Source organism: Plasmodium chabaudi (assembly GCF_900002335.3).
Source record: "Plasmodium chabaudi chabaudi strain AS genome assembly, chromosome: 14".
In the NCBI taxonomy this organism is placed as follows: Eukaryota; Apicomplexa; class Aconoidasida; order Haemosporida; family Plasmodiidae; genus Plasmodium; species Plasmodium chabaudi.
In genome coordinates, this window is record NC_030114.2 from 1,328,879 (window position 1) to 1,347,167 (window position 18,289).

At 22.0% G+C, this 18,289-nt stretch overlaps 3 protein-coding genes across 3 annotated transcripts; 2 read left to right on the forward strand and 1 right to left on the reverse strand.

The window, feature by feature from the left end:
• Positions 1–141: 141 nt before the first annotated feature.
• Positions 142–2,025, forward strand: PCHAS_1437300 (pre-mRNA-processing factor 17, putative; the record flags this gene model as incomplete). Its single annotated transcript, XM_738923.1, has 1 exon — positions 142–2,025. One exon carries the CDS (start codon positions 142–144, stop codon positions 2,023–2,025), a length of 1,884 nt encoding a protein of 627 aa, XP_744016.1.
• Positions 2,026–2,565: 540 nt separating this feature from the next.
• PCHAS_1437400 (conserved Plasmodium protein, unknown function) lies at positions 2,566–9,086 on the reverse strand (the record flags this gene model as incomplete). Its single annotated transcript, XM_016799703.1, has 3 exons — positions 2,566–2,576; positions 2,737–7,242; positions 7,352–9,086. 3 exons carry the CDS (start codon positions 9,084–9,086, stop codon positions 2,566–2,568), a joined length of 6,252 nt encoding a protein of 2,083 aa, XP_016654957.1.
• Positions 9,087–9,953: 867 nt separating this feature from the next.
• On the forward strand, positions 9,954–18,121 carry PCHAS_1437500 (conserved Plasmodium protein, unknown function; the record flags this gene model as incomplete). Its single annotated transcript, XM_016799704.1, has 5 exons — positions 9,954–10,225; positions 10,512–17,145; positions 17,370–17,718; positions 17,834–17,937; positions 18,080–18,121. 5 exons carry the CDS (start codon positions 9,954–9,956, stop codon positions 18,119–18,121), a joined length of 7,401 nt encoding a protein of 2,466 aa, XP_016654958.1.
• Between the last annotated feature and the right edge of the window lie 168 nt (positions 18,122–18,289).

Consider the following 18,289-nt stretch of genomic DNA (forward strand, 5'->3'; position numbering starts at 1 on the left):
TACAATCGTATATATACAAAAAATCAAAACAAATAAATACAACACGAGTTTTTTCAATCAAATTATTGAATAAAATATTTATCGTTTAAATCAATTAGCATATACATGATCATTTTACTTATAAATATGCGTACATAAATAATGGATTTGTTGAAAGAGTATGATGAAAATGATGATCTGGAAGTAGATGATTCTAATGATAAAAACTCAAACGAGAAAGAGAGTTCAAATAATAGTGGCACTAAAACAACGGACCCTATATGTGATGAAAACAATGCAAGTATAAAAAATGAGGGGAATGAAAATACCCAAATAGTAAATATAAGTTCAATGGGTTTAATAAATTGTGCCCCTGATGTAAATACCTATGATATGGAAATAAAAAATTATAGAGAAAAATTTAAGAATATGGAAAAAAAAATTATGTTTGATGACCCAGTTTACCATAGCATTATGAGCAAACCACAGCAAGGGCCAAGTATAAATGGACACTACAATTTCTTAAAAAATGCCAATAAAAACCATTTTAATGGAAACATAGAAACAACATTTGTTAATAAAAATATGTTTGATTACCAATATAATCATTTTAATGTAACTGGCATTGCTCAAAACCCCGCATTAAAAAATTATTACCAAAATAATTATCAAAATTATATAATAGCAACAAATCCAATTAGTTATTCTGAAAACATTGGACAGTTACAAGTAAATCAAAGTCGAAAAAAAAGAGGAAAAAGTGAAAGTAATGATTATTATTCCCTGGAAAAATATAAAGGCCCATGGGAATCTAGAGAAAATAATAATAACAAAGAAAAAGAAAACGGAGACGAACAAACAGGTGACAATAAAAAACATAAAAATGATAAAAATGATGACGATGTAGATGAATCTAAAAAAAACAATTCAAAAAAAAATGTATTCTTAAAATTGGAACCGTGTGGACTTGAAGAAGCAATTCAAAATAATACAATAAGCGAACAAAATACATTATATAATGATAAAATTGTTTCAACATTACATATAAATTATGAAGTTGATGATTATTATAAAAAATCATGGTTTGAATTGCCATCAGAATATAAAGAAAAAGATTTTATAATAGAAGAAAATTTTCCCCCCAAAAAAGAAATTCATACATATAAGGGGCATAAAATGGGAGTTCAAAAAATTCGTTTTTTCCCAAAATATGGAAATTATATTTTATCTGCTTCCTTAGATAGTACATTAAAATTGTGGAGCTCATATAAATCAAAAAATTGCGTAAGAACATACAAAGGGCATTTCAAAGGAGTTAAGGATGTATTATTTGATAAAGATGGGTCAAATTTTATAAGTTGCAGCTATGATAATAATGTTATTTACTGGGACACAGAATATGGAAAAATAAAAGGAATATATAGTCAGAAAAAAACACCATATTGTTTGTGCTTAAATGATGATGATCCAAATATCTTTTTAGTAGGTGGTGCTAATAATAAAATTTGTCATATTGATTTTAGAACAGGTAATGTAGAATTAGAATATAATGAACATTTACAAGCTATAAATACAATTACTTTATGTGAAAATAATAAAAAACTTGTCAGTACATCAGATGATAAAAAAATATTTATTTGGGAATACGGGTTACCAGTTGTTGTTAAATATATTTCTGATGCTTCCATGTTTTCAATAACATCCGTTTCTGTTCATCCAAGTAACAAATTTTTTTTATGTCAATCGATGAATAATATGATAACTGTTTATGAAGCAACAGGAAAATTTAGATTCTTTTCGAAGAAAACATTTAAAGGACATAAAAATATTGGATATTCTATCAATGTATCATGTAGTAATGATGGGAAATATGTTATCAGTGGTGATAGTAATGGAGGCTTATTTATATGGAACTGGAAAAAAATGTCTAACTTTAAAAATATAAAAGCACATAGTAATGTCTGTATAGACTGTGCATGGCATCCTTTCAAAACCTCAATGTTAGCTACAGCTAGCTGGGACTCAACAATTAAATTATGGGAATAACAATTGAAGTACATTTTTTATCCATTCACCAATTTATTATTATTTCCTTTTTTTAAAGTAATTAATTTTTTAAAATTACATATGTGCATTGCTTGTATATGATGCAACACATTTTTTTTCTTTTTTTTGTTGTTGAATATTTACCTTTTAATACATTGATTAAGCGTGAATATTAATATGCTTCTATTTTGTTATTTTTTTAAAAGAGTTATAAAACTAAAATTTGCACAAATATATTCCTTTTAGTTATAAATTTTAGCAATTATTTTGCATTTTTTTAATTTTTTAATTATATTATAAAGTTTGCCAATAAAGCAATATATTAAATGAATGTCAATATAGTATCATCAAAAAATCAAATATGCTTTTAAAAATAAGCCAAAAAAGATATTTCCAATATGATAAAAGTGTTTATATATTTTTTAAAATTAAATCCATCGAATTATTATCAAAAAAACGAATTATGCTATATAACACAAAAATGTTACTCCGATCTTGAAATTAAAGTAGATAAATTAATTAAAAAAAGGGACTCGTGATTTAGGAGAAATCTAAAAAAAGGAAGAAAAAATAGATGTGTATATTATAGGGTATTTTACTATTTTACAAAAATAAAAGATGCACAGATTTTTATATAACTATATAATCATCATTCACATATGCAAATAGACATATGTTTATCTTTTGTTTGAATATATGGATAATAATTACATTCATCTAAAAATGGATCCAAATAATTCAGAACGTTTAAATTATCTGTGCGAATTTTAACAATAGTTGATTTGTCATATATTTGGAAAACCATTAGCAAATGATGCTTAGGAGGTAAAAATATTCCAACGAATTTATTAATAGCGCTACTATTAGTATTTTCTTTGGTACTTTTATTTTTTTTATTTACACTTCTCTGAATATTTTTGTCCATAATAGTTTCATTATCATCATTCATTAAAAAATTAAAAAACTTTTTTTTCCTATTTTTTAACAATGAATAAATATTATTACGTATTTTCATCTTATTTATAATTTTAATAATATTATTTAATTTTTTGTCTGGGTTAACTATTTCCTTTTCTTTTTCCTTAGTCTTATTGCATAGATGATTTAAGCCAAGATAAAATGTGCTGTATAATAATATGGGCTTATACAGATTAAAGCGTTTTTTTTCTTTATGTTTTCTTCGTCTTGCATTAAGTTCACTATATTTAAAATGGCGTTCATTGCTTTTATTTGATTTAAAATTTGTATCAGACGAATTAAGGGAATAGTTATCAATATAGAATTCGTCCAATATATCTCTTTTTATTTGTCTATTTGTTTTTTTCTTATTATAAGCATAGAAAGTATCATTGAGGGCATATGCTTTTTCTACATGCATATTATATTTAGGTTTATTGTAAATTTTAGTATTTTTTATATTCGGTTGGTCCATAATTAAAAAGGGATATAGTTTTTTATTTATTACATCTAAAGCATGATCGGATGTAATATTAAAATATTTTGCAGTTTTATACATTTTTTCAAATTTCCCATTCCATATATTTTCAAAAATATTTTTCCAATATATAGTAGGCGCTTTAAAGGGTAAAAAGAAATCAGTAAATTTTAAATCATATTCCCCTAAAAATTTTTTAAACGTTTTTTTTTTGTTTAAATAAATAATATATGCATAAAATGTGGTGTTGATTAACAATTTTACACCTATTTTAATTAATAATTTATATCTATTCATAATTTTTTTTTTCGGTTTCCCTTTTTTGCAGTTTTTCTTTTTTATATGATACACTTTTTTTAATCTTAACATGTATTTTTTCAAATACCACTTTCTTTTGTATATTTCTTTTTTTACTAAATCTTTTTTTAAATTTACAAAATTCTTACTATATATTTTTGTTATTTTTTGTATAATTTCACTTATTTGTCTATTTTTCGTGGATTGTGTTTCTTGTAATAATTGGTTGCCCTTTTCTATACATGCATCATTTTGACGATTTGGAAGTATATTTTGTTTTTTACTTCTTCCATTATTTTTTATATTATTCAAAATAGAGCAATTCATTTCGTGTGTGATACTTTTACACAACATATAGCTATATTTAGAGTAAACAATAAAAATTTTTTTTTTTCTTTTTTGTAAGGTAAAAGTTATCCTTTTATTAGGTATTTTTAACAGACTTACACCTTTATTACATCCTTTTATGCGGTATTTTTTTTCATTTTGTTTTCTGAATTTTCGATTATTATGTTTACTAATATTATCACCAAATTCTATGTATGGGATATACACATTATGCATGTTAATAAAATGTGGTTTGTGAATAAAACAAATATTAAGGGAATATAACTTTTTGTCTTTGTATTCTATTTTATATTTTTTTTTTATCTGTGTCAAATCATGTCTTGAAATGGTTTTATTCTTTATTTTGGAATTACTTGTACCGATGCAATTTTTTATAAATTTTTTTTTATACTTAGGGGCATAAATTAAAGATAGGGGTAAATAAATATAATGATCATTTTTCATAATATAGTTTATGTATCGTTCCAAATTATATTCCTCATCTTTGTATATTCTATAGAAAAGTTCGGAATTAAAATCATTGCAATTATAGTATTTTTCTAAGGAAAGCATATCACTATTTATTTTATTGTTACTAATAATATTTGGTGCATTCTGTTGAGAATAAAAAATAGTAGACCCGTTATCACACAGGTTAAGTATGTTTTTTCTGTCATGCTTATAATGAATTAATTTTATATATCCTAATAGTATATATGTCTTTGTATATTTTTCAGGTATAATATTTTTTTTTATTGGAAATGTGTTTATTTGAGAAATTTTATTATTTTTGTTTATATTATATTCTAGGGTTAAATTTGTCAAAGCATTTTTTTGAATTTTAAAATAATCAATTTCCAAAAAAGCTACTTTATTTTCTATAACATTAATATAATATGTACTAACTCGATATAAATAGGCATTATTTTGTATGTTTTGAATTATTTCTAAAATTGATAACAAATATTTATAATTATAATTAATATTGTGATATTGTAAAATAACCTTGATAATTTTAATTATAATAATATATACCTTAATAGGGAATTTGTATTTTTTCAAAACATCTGATAGCATATTAAGTATATGAATAGTATTTGAATGCTTAATTTTTACAAGATAATATAAAAATACAGAAAATTCAATTATTTTATATTTTTTATTAAATAAATGAGATAAACAATTTAATATAACATTTTCAATAAAGCTAAATAATTTAATGTCTTTTTTTTTATATAAATAATATAGGATAAAAAATAATAGATTTATTTCATCTGGATTAAATAATAAAATGTTAAGTACTAAGCTTTTTAACATATTCATTACAATTGTATTTCTTTTATAGTGTTTCACAATATAATAAGAAAATATTAAAAAGTACTTCTTTTTCATATTCACATTTTTTTCATTTTGTGATATGTCAGAAAAATTATTTTCACTAATTTCGTTACAGCTTTCAAATATGTTGTCAAATCTTGTTTTTTTATTTTTTTTTGATACTGCTTTTTTTATCCCTGTAAAATTAGACATTTCATCACTTTCGATATCATATGAATAATGAGAAAAACTTGTATTCCATTTTTGATCAAAATGAATCTCAAATTTTGTATTATCTTTACCATATTTATGTTTAGAATTATTTTTTACTTTCTTGTTCAATGCGCATTTTTCAAGCTTACTACAATTTTTTGTATCGAAATTGGATAGAGAAAATATAGGAAAATCAGTAATGCTATGGCTACAAGAATCGTCACTTTCTGTGTTCAAGGAAATGAATCCTTCATTATTACATACATTTGTCTGAGGGTTAATTATAGATAATAAATTAGTGCAAAACTGGATATTTTCAGTTAGTAATGTTGCTTGTTGTGATGATTCTTTGATTGCTTCACTATTTTTATGGGTACATAAATGGATATATATATCCAACAAGTTTAATGAAATATTTTTTTTTCGTATTAATTTTAAAAGGAAATTATATTTTGTAATAATTAAATCTTTACTATCATATAGTGTAGGAAAGTACGAATTAATATTTTGTTCACAAAAATTTAAAACATCCTTTTTGTTTAAAAAAGATATAAAAACATTTATTATAATTATTTTACTAATGTCTGTATAATAATTATTTTTAATAATTAATAATACCTTTTTACACATTTCATTAATTATGTCTGTGCTAATTTGGTCATATGAAATATATAAATAAGATAAACCTAGACAAAAGTAATAGCTATTATTTTCAAATAAAAAATAATTGTATTTTTTTAGTATGCCACCAAAAGTAGCGATATAAAAAGGAAGATAAATATTATAATGAAATATCAAATCAAAATTATGGTTAAAAATATTTTGAATTTTTTCCTTTACTAAATTAACAAATATTGGAGATAAGGAATTAATAGAATTGGAAATAATAGTTTCTTCTTTCTTTTTGTCTTTCTGATAAATTTGGATATCTGTATTTTCATTCTGTATTTCATTGGATTGTATATGTACACAATTTTGAACATCATTTTTATAATAAAAATCATAGTTTAATAAATTAAAATTTGTATAAAATGGTAATGTAATTAAGCTACCATTGAAATTCATTTTTTCACTCGGTTTTTCTATTATATATTCACTTTTACGAAACTCTAAAAGTTCAAGTTTTATATTTTTTTTATCTATTAACTCGATAATTTCGTTTTTTATTTGACATAGTTCATTGTTATTACATATGTATACATCAGTTTTCTCTTTTTCGTTACTTTCGTATTTATCTTTAGCAAAATGGCTACCACTATTATCACTAATTGCTTCTTTTATATTATTCGTAGCTTTAAAATTGTTTTCATTTTGTATAAGCATATTATCTATAATTGAGTATTGCACTAAAATATTAATATAATTAAATAATATTAAAAAATACAAATGTGTTAATACATTCACAATTTGGCCTTCGCTTTTGATATTATTATTATACATTATATTTTTCGTTTCAATAATTAGTAAATATAAATCGATATTATTGTTTGTAAAATTGGGTTCATTTGTTGTCTTTTCATGCTTATTTCTAATAAAAAATGTGTCATAATAATTATCTTTTATGCTGAAGTTGCCTATTTTTCCAATCGTTTTATTGTACACGTCCCCAAGCAAGCATGATAGTATTCCTATGGAGGGAAAGGAACAAAAAACAAAAATGTGTAAAGAAAGTGTAAGTAAAATAAATCGTAATAATAATGACAAAAACGAGAATGTAAAATGAAATGGTAAGCAAACCTTGATAAAAGTTTTCGATCTCTATTAGGCACAAGATAGCGTAGTACTTGAAAATCTGCATTTGAACAAAATGATGAAAAACAAATTTTTGGGTTTTTCCTTTTTTGTCCTTATCATAAATTTGTATGTATCCATAATTATCAGAAGGAAAGTTAAAGTTTATTTTGTTGTCTTCTTTTGAATATTTTTGGACAATTTTTTTTAAAGCGTCAGTTTTTATATTTTCTAAATTGTTAATAGAAGTTATATATTTATTGTACATATTTTTTTTATCACCTTTTAAATGTGAATTATTATTATATTGAGAAAGAATTTTGGTATTGTCTAAATATATATATAACGTATTATTAAAATTGTTTAATATATTTATAAGAAATGATATGAATTTATATACCCATAAATACAAAGAAGAGTTTAATAAATTAAAAAATAATATCATATTTGTATATAATATTAATAAATGCGATTTTATAAATACATTTGTTGATAATGTTTGAAATTTTATATTATATATGTGTATGTCATTACATGGGAAAATATTTATAGAAATATAAGATTGTTTGTTTATAAAATTATTATTTATCATTAGTTTGTATTTTTTTGTTTTGTATTTATATAATTTTTTTATTTTTTCCTCATTCATTATGTTATATACAATGTATTTTTCGTCTATACAATTAGTTGTTTTATAATTTGTTTTATTACAACTATGTGTATTACTAGAAGAGTTAAAAGTATGACCACAATTGACACATTTTGTATATTTCATACTATTTTTATAAGTGCTTTTTTTATGTACCTTATTAGTTTTTTCATCAAAATCATCATAGCATTCTGATGAAGAAGTATACTCCTTTTCATATAATGCAGATATGATTTGTTCATAATCTTTATCATTTTTATCTATTAAATTATAATTTGAAATATGATGTTTTATTAAAGATTTATATAATTCTATATATTTACTTTTTTTTATATATAAAGGGGTATTTTCTTGATATTTCTTTTTACACAATTTGGTAATATTATGATAATATTTTCCAAAGGACAAATAATTTTCATATTTTTTTTTAAAATAATTCTCATACTCTGTATTATTTTTAAATATATAATTTAAGTGAAATATACTTAAATAAGTATTTTTTTCTTCTATATAAATAAAAATATCATCAATATAATTGTTCACATTGTTTATATTATAGCTGTCTGTAATATATGTGTATTGTTTTCCAGTTATGTATTTTTTATTTTTTCCGTTATTCTTCTTTTCATTCCTTTTTTCATTTTTATGACTGCTAATATGATTAGACATGCTACTCTTGTTTGTTGCAATATTACCTCTCTCTCGGTTTATTAAATTTGTATCAGCATTGTTTCCAATGTTACTGTTTTTGGTGGTGGTAGAAAAGTTATTCCATTCTAAGGTACTTATATCGATTATTTTGTTAAACTTATAATAAATAACTTCATTGTTCAATATCATGTCAATTATAAATAATAATTTTTGTATATTATTAAAAGAAAACATATAAAAATTATTTAAAATAAAATTTATATTATTAATAATAATAGAGTCTATTATTTTATTTTTGAAATTCTTCTTATCTAGTTCATCATTTACAATTATTAGTGATAAAATATTAAAAATAATTATTTCGATAATATCATCGTCTAGTTTGTATAATTGGGTTTCCTTTTGGTTACCCTTGACACCATCTTTTTTGCTACATCCCATTATTATTGTTCATTTCCTTTTTTTAGTGACCTAATATTAATTTTTATACAACTCACTTATTTGTTTATTACTATCGCTATTTTCATTACTTTTTTTTTCACATACTTTTTTTCTTTGTTTCTCAAAGAAATGTGTGTTATTCTACTTTCCATTTGTTTTCATTTCTAACATTCTTATAATATATATATATGCCTGAATGTAAAAATAAAAAACTGTAACTAATTTTTGAATAGGGTTATCTGTTTTTATTCCCTTTGGGGAATTTTCATTTTTGTGGAATAACATACATACTTAGATTTATTATCCTACTTTTGAAGAATATATACAAAATATATAAACAATTTGTTTATAATTTTTCTAATGCCATAGTATTTTTATTTTTTCTTAAATTTATATAATTATATATATCCAAAAAATGTAAATAAGTATAAATGCATGTATGAATTTTAAAAAAAAATAATGTGGGATAAATTTATTTTAACTAACGTTCCTTTTTTTTTCCCGAAATGTAAAAAATTTGAGAGTGTTTAATTTCCCCTTTCCACACACCCCTCCCCAAAAAAAAATTGTATATATAATTTTTAACTTAGTATATTATATATTTTTTATAATAATTTTTTTAATCAACGATTTTAATATATTTATTTGTTTATTTTATTTTGTATTTTTTGAAATACACAAAGTAACTTTTTTATTTTTTTTTTGTTTTGTTCAGTTTGCAATGTGTTAGCAATTTTTTGAACAAAGAAACTTTAATATTCCAAGAATGTTTATTTGTCATATAAAAAATATAACTATTGTATAAGAATATATACAAATAATAATTTACATGTATGCGTAGGAATGTACATATTTATATTCTAAAATATGCTGCCGAGTAGCCAGCAAATCATCATTGGAAAATCATCCCCTGAAGTTAAAGGGGGGAAAAACGATGGTCATTTAAAATCGGATGATAATAAAAAACAATGCGAGTTAAAAAGTTTGAATACAAATGATAATATTTTAACCAGAATAGAAAAAGAAATCGAAGAAGAATTTACAAAAAATAATCAAATTGTTTCGCCTAATAAATATGATGAAGATTATGTAAAAGACCGAAATACAGCATTTGGCATAGAACAAATTAACCTTTCCAGGTAATATAAATTTATTAATATATGCATTTTCCTATATATATTCATATGTGTGTATATCTTTATTCGAGTGTGCATAAAATTTAGAATATGCCTGGTAAATATGTAATAGTATTTGCCCAGTTCATTAACCTAATACAACTAATCAAAAATTAATTACACACTTTACATTTTGACTATGAATGTAAGGGTAGTTTGATTTCAACCGTGTATTGTTGTTTATATGTATGCTTATGCTAACATATGTTATGCACATATACACATATTTAACTTATTTTCTCCCCTTTAGGAATAGCTTAGACATTCATGATATTTATTACATTTACAATGAAGAGACAGAAATATCCGATTTAATTATAAAAAGATACAAGGAAAATCATTACCTAACAATTTTTAATAATATGCTTATTATAATAAATCCAAATAAAAATGTAAAAGATTTTTATAAATTGTTATTTAAAAATAAAAATAAAAACAACTATATATTTAAATTATTTATGAATAATATTAAAGAAAAAAGTATCGAAGAAAAGTATGAGAATGACAATATAAATTTACAGGAAAGTTCAGATTCTTCAGACAACAGTTATAGGAATGAACACAAAAATATATCATATTTAAATAAAAAAGAATTAATGAATTTTGAGATATTAAAAAGAATGGAGGAAAAAGGTCGTAAATATATATCGACAATAAGAAAAAATTTATTTATCAATAGTAATAATGAGATTACGGATATACATAGCGATACTTTGAAAAATTTTGCTACATTATTCAATATTAGGCTAGAAATAAATAGAGGGAAATCTAAAACTTCTAATAGTGATAGTATAAATAGCGATATTGATGAAAATTATATAAATTATATCGAGAAAAAAAAAAAGTGGGATAACCCCAATATGGGGAATACACAAAATGATAATCGTCGTAGCAACAGTATTACATCGAAACAAATAAATTATGAACAATTTAAAAATATGCATAATAATAAGAAAATGGGAATTTTAGAATGTAAAAACAAATTTTTATTTATACATGGTGAAAAATATAGTAATCAATATGTAATAAATAATTATATATTAAAACATATAATAAAAGACGAAAATAACAAAGAACTTTATTATTCTTATAAAAACATTATGTCTATTCTTAACTTATTTTTTGTTAACAAATGTTTTAATTTTATAATATATAAATGTGTAAATAATAAAATAATATATTTTAATATAGTTCCCTGTTTTTTAAGCGAACAAAATAATAATGTTACAAATATATGTACAAAAATTAATGAATTTTTTAACCAGCTAATTGATTCAGAAAAAAAAACAAATAATCAAAAAAGGATAGCCAAACAAATGAAAACAAAAGGAAAAGGAAAAAATAATAACAATAATGAAATTACACATTCAACAAGTGGAGGGGAAAGTAACGAAAACGAAACAAGTACAGATAATAAAAATATAAAAGACGAAGTAATCGATTTAAGAAAACTTATAAATATTCCCCATATATTTTTTTTTCTTCTCAAATGTGTATTAAATAATAATCATCATCGATTTTTTAAAGACTTAAAATTGCATACATTAGATATAAAAAAAATATGCAGAAATTACATAGATATTCCATATACAAAATTAAACAGTTTTGATGCTGATAAATTATTTTCTTCCTTTTTAAAAATCGGGTTTTCAGAAGAAGACATAATTAATATAAATAAAATAATTTTTGCAATATTATTTATAAATATATATATAAGTATAAGAAATTGTCTAATTTTAAATGAACAGAAAGCATTAAATCAGTTACAAATACAACTAATTCAAGTTCATGATTATATAAAATTGAGAAAATTACACTTAAATAATAATGAAAATACGGGAGGGAAAAATACACAATTTAATTTAAATAAATTTTTAAATTTTAATTATAAAAGTTATGTAAATAGTGAACAATCATCTCATCCAGAATATGATAATAATATCTCTAAAAAAAAAAATTCAGAAAAAAAAATAAAGTCAAATTATTTCATCGTTTTTGTAGGACATATTTTAGAAGAGTATATATCTTATTTATTAAATATCGATTTATGTGATTTTCTAGACATTTTAAATGATAAAATAAAATTAACAAATTTTTGTTCTACAGTTTATTTTAGATTAAAACTTAAAATAATAAAGCAAGTCAATCAATATTTAAATAATAGACATTCAACTGAAAGAAAAATTAATCACATATGGTATATATACTCAAATAGTGGAGTTATGCATAATTCTATGGATCAAAATTATAATAAGAAAAATGTTAATAACAATAATAATAATGAGATTGAAAAATACCAACATGTGTGTAACGAAAATAAACAAAGCAGCTTATCTTCGCTTATAAACAATATATACAATGAAATTATTTATTCGTATTATATAAAAATATCTGCTTTTAATCTTGATATATGCACTATTCATACTATTAAAAATATAAGGAACAAAAACAAAAGTTATGAAGATGCTACAGTGGATAGTATCAACAAATGCAAAAGAATAAACGATAAATTAGAAAATCGGAATTTAAATAATTCTTATATTTATAAATGTAAAAAAAATGTGATATTATATTTATTGGAAAAGTATACACGTAAAATTTTAGCCATTATCGAAGAAGATATGTCACAGGACAATTTGAATATAAACAATAATATTCTAACAAAACCAGAATATTTCAAATTAATTTATAATTTTCATCTTTCTATTAAAAAAATTATGCAACATTATTGGGGAATAATAGATAAGTTAAAAAACATAAAAAATATTTATAATAAAATTAGCGGATCCATAAATGAACAATCTGATGACCAAAAAGGAATAGACAACGAAAAATCGAGGGGAAACAACATAAGACAAAAATATTATAGTGAGCATTATATAAAAAAAGTTATAAACAAAGTTATAAAAGATATAAATAAAATGGAAGAATTAAATCATAAAAAATATAATGAAAATATAATTAAAAATGCAAAAAAATGTAATTTCTCCATAGTTCATTATAATAATGATAATATTAAATACAAATGTAATAATATACTCTTAGACAATTTTAAAGATCTATGCCCGTTAAATAACACTATTGATATTATTGAAAATACTAAAATGGATTTTTTAAAAAAATTATTTTTAGATAATTCTGTTTCATTAAAATATTTTAAAAGTAATTTAATGCATAATGAAATATCTTTCTTTCTTTATATTATTAAAAATTGTTATGAAAGGTTTTATATATATCTTATAAATGAGAGAGAAAAAAACAAAACGGATAATTCTATTACCTTTTCCAAATATATTGACAAAAATAAAAATTTATATCCCCAATTTTCCATGCCCAATGAAAATGAACTTTCGTCCTCTAATGATTCAATCATTAACAATGATGATATTCAAAACAGAAGTAATGAAAACATTGATGGCAAAGATAGTGATTTACAAGATGATTTAATTGTAAACAAATCATATAAAAAATATCCGAAAAAAGAAAAGACAGATCAAGTGCGTAAAAAAATGGAATCTTATTTATCTTTCATTTCATACAAGCAGATAAACGATTTTTCGGAACTTAAAAAACAACTAAATAAAAAACACATTGAATCAATAGTGAAAATTTTGCATTTAAAAACTATTTTTAAATACCAAATGAAATATTTATATTATAATATTTCCTATATGGATTTTATAAATAAGTACTTACGTTTTTGTGTGCACATAAATACGGATGGAAGTCTTGCAAGGTTAGTAAACAGCTATGAAAAAAAATTTGAGAAAACAAAAGAAAGTTACGAGAAATATCTGCCAGATGGGCCATCATTAAATACTATCGGTACAATAGTAAATGAGGGTTCCTCAAAAAAATGGAAAGAAACAAAAATAAAAAAAATTTATAATAGTACGAGTAACACTCAAAATAGTGAAGAACATACACAAAACTATTACAAATTAGAGAATATACCAAATAAAGATAAAAAAAATTTATGTAAAATAATTGTGCATTGTCTAAATTTAGCAAAAGAAGATGTTTATTACTATAATAATTTTGTATTTATAAAAAAACGATATTATTTTATTTTAGAACATATAAGAAACGAATTTGTAAGAACAATATTACCGAGTACTAAAAAAAACGAAGATTTGTACATAACTTATAAAGACAAAAAGATGAAAAATTTTTACACAAATAAAGTTGTAAAAATTCAAAGTTACATTCGAAAGTTTCTTAATACTTCAAAGATGAATAAAATAGAAAAACAAAAAAATTTATTAGTATCTTTTTTAATATTTTATAGTTATATTGTTAAAAATAGAAATAAAGGTGAAACGAGAGAAGATTTGGAATTATATAAGCAAAAATTTATGAAAGAAGAAAAAGAACTAATTCGATATGCAGCTAGTGTGTATATACAATCATGGTATAGAAAAATAATACAACAAAGAAAATTTAAAGCTTTAAAAATTGAATTGTATAAAAAAAAAGCTATGGAATGTATATATAATACCATCAAAACATATATTGTACAAATAAAAACTATAGCACATATAAACGATGTTATTATACCAAATAAATGTGCATTACTTATTCAGTCAAATTTTCGAAAACATGCATGTTTCACAGATTTTCGAAAAAAACTTCTTTTAAAAATTTGTTTTTTATCAATAAAAAGAAAATATTTAACTTATTCGAATATTATTACTAAGGTAAATTATCATCATTTAGCTAAAAATATATATAATCGAAACAATATACAAAGTCTTCTGAAAATTCCCGAAGCAGTAATAAAAATTCAAAGTAAATATAAAGCATATGTTGTTAGGAAACAATATAAAATGCTGCGAGATGCTATATATTTTACACAAGCATATATACACACATGTCTAGAAACTATTAAATATAATAATATAAAAAATAGTGTGATTTTAATCCAAAGATGGTGGCGAAGTTTTTGTAAATTAAAAAAAGTGTTTTCAAATGTCCAACTAAATATATATAGTAATGAATATGATAAAAGAAAATATTATTTTTTAAATAAAGACAATTTTCCATTTTATAATTATTATACTTTAAAAGAACAAAAAGCTATGAAGTTATTAACATATAATATATTACTAAAACAATGGTATTTTTTTTACTTTAAAAAATTTCAAAAAAAAAATCATATATTTAATATTGTGTTTAATCTTAAATTATACAAAAATATATCATACCATTATACATTACCATGGGCATATAAAATTAATACTATACTTAAAATTATATATATGAAACAAATGTTTCAAAAATGCACTAATAATAGCCAAAATACAATTTTTAATATACCTGTTTTTGAATCAATACAAATATTTGTCGGAAGAACACACACAATTTTGTTAATAAAACAAACAGCTTCAAATGAACCAATACCATGGAATGTTAATAAAAGAAATAGCAAAAATTATTATCACACATTTGTCTATAGTATTGGATCCAATGAGTTTGGCCAATTAGGTTATTATAATTTATTTGAAAAAAACTTTATTTACAATATTAATAATACACAAAATGAATTGGTTTCGATGGATAATGATGAAGAAAATATGAACAAAGAAGAATTCCCTGAATTTGATGATACAAATAAATATGATTCAATTCTGGACGATGATAACATTGGAAATAATTTAGAAAAAAATCAAACCGAAAAAAAGAATCTTAAAAATGATGATAACATTTCGAAGGATAATATAATTTTGAAAAATCGAGTGGATAGTACAATTACCAATTCAAGTGATACCATTGACAAAAATTATAAAAAAGAGAAACGGCTTGATGATGAAAGTAGTTCAAAAGAATATATTCTATATGATACCGAAAAGAATAAGAAGACAAAAATAAATAGTTTGTGTAATAAATATAAGCAAAATTTACAACACTTAATATTTGAATATAAAGATAAGTATATTATTGGTACCGAAAACTTTTATAAGAATCAGGAAGATAAATCTATAAATGATATTGTAGATTATAAAATAGTCGAAAAAGAAAATGAAAAAACTGGAGAAATAGAAAAAGTAGTTCAATTTACTAAAATTATATCTGAAACTAATAAAATAATTAATATTTGTTGTGGATCTGAACATACGTTAGCTCTTTCAGAAAATCGAAATGTATATGCATGGGGTAATAACACATATGGCCAATGTGGGCATAAATATGAATTAAATGTAATTAGATATCCTAAAATTATAAAATATTTTAAAAAAAATAATATTCACATTAAAAATATAAGTTGTGCTTCTTATCACAGTGGATATATAACTGAAACTAGCGATTTATATATTAGTGGAAATTTTTTTTTTATTAACTTAAAATATTATAATCAAAATTTATATGAACCAACTTTTTTAATATCAGATTGTCATAATATTTTGTGTCGAGATAATTTTAATATATCCCTAAGAACAAATAAAAATTCATTATATTTATGGGGTAATAATTATAAATGCACATTAGGAATTAATAAAGAAAAATTAAGTAACCTTGATGAAATCTCTTGTTACCCATTGTCAATAATATCAAAAACAATAGCGGTTCAGAAAATTGTATGTTCAGAAAATTTTGTATGCTTAATAACGAAATATAAAACTGCAGAATATTCTCTTTATATGTGGGGAGAATTTACTCTTATAGAAAAAAAGACAGAAAATGATATGTCATCCATTAAAAATAATACTATGAGTATATTTGATAAATATAAAATAAAACCCATTCAGAGAAATACTGACGAACAAAATAAAAAAAAACAAATAAAAAATAAAAAAATACTTATAGCCAAACCATCACCAGTTTACAATGATATATGGGATTCATTAGATGCAATTGACATATGCTGTGATTTGAATGAAGTATTGGTATGTTTAAACTCATTATTAATATCATTTTATCTACACATACATATGCATAGCCATTTATGCAAATTGCCATTTGCTTATCTACAATTCTCACACACAGAGAAATATATGAAATGACACTATAAGGCAAATTAATTTAGCAAAGCTTTTTTTTTCATATTAACATACATTAAAAGAAAGCAAAAAAACTGGATATATTTTTTTCTTAATTTTCGATTTTATAGGTCTTAATGAGCAACTTGGGATTGTACGGGTTTTCGTCTGTGGAAATTTTAGGAGGTGAAAGTGAACAAACTCAAACGAATGAACCCCAATTTTCTTTTAGATTTCCAAATAAAAAAGTTGATGAAAAAAGCGAAAAAAGTTATAATTATGAAGAACCCAAAATATATGAAAAGATAAAATTGTTAAATCCATCACTATATATGTTTAAATATTTTAAACCATCATACTTTAATATTAAAAAAATTAATTGTAGTTATAATAAAAATAGCTTATCAATTATAAATGCTACAATGGGACAATATGACATTCAACAAATAAAAAAAAAAATGGATTATATTACACCGTCTGGTAATTGTTTAAATTTTTTGTATATCCACATATTATACCTGTGTGTGAATTTTCACATATTTCATCCCAATATATATTAATATTCTTTTGTTATATTTTCCTCACATTGTCTTAGGTGATATTGCTCAATTTCCAAAAAAAATTCAAGAAAAAATGTTGGAAATGGAAAAAAGAGAATCCAATAAATGGATAAAATCTACTGATGATCCATATATAAATGTATATATACCTAAATAGAGAAAAATACAACCATTGCATTATATGATAGTTTTATTCTATCACCAAAAATTATGTGTTTCCACTTTGATGTTATTAATATATCTGTTATTACTATATTATTTTGTTATTTTTTTTTTTACAGCATTTTTTAGTTAATTCAAGTGATTCGGATAGCAATTTTTAGCCCATTTCCAAACTCTATCAACTGAGAAAGCAAGCAATTATTATTACTATACTATTTTTTTAACGTGCATAATCCATTTTTTTAATAATTAAAAAATATAATATTCTTTTAATATTATGTTTTAAAATGCTAGATCAGAATAAAAAAAATAAAATAAAAATAAAAAAC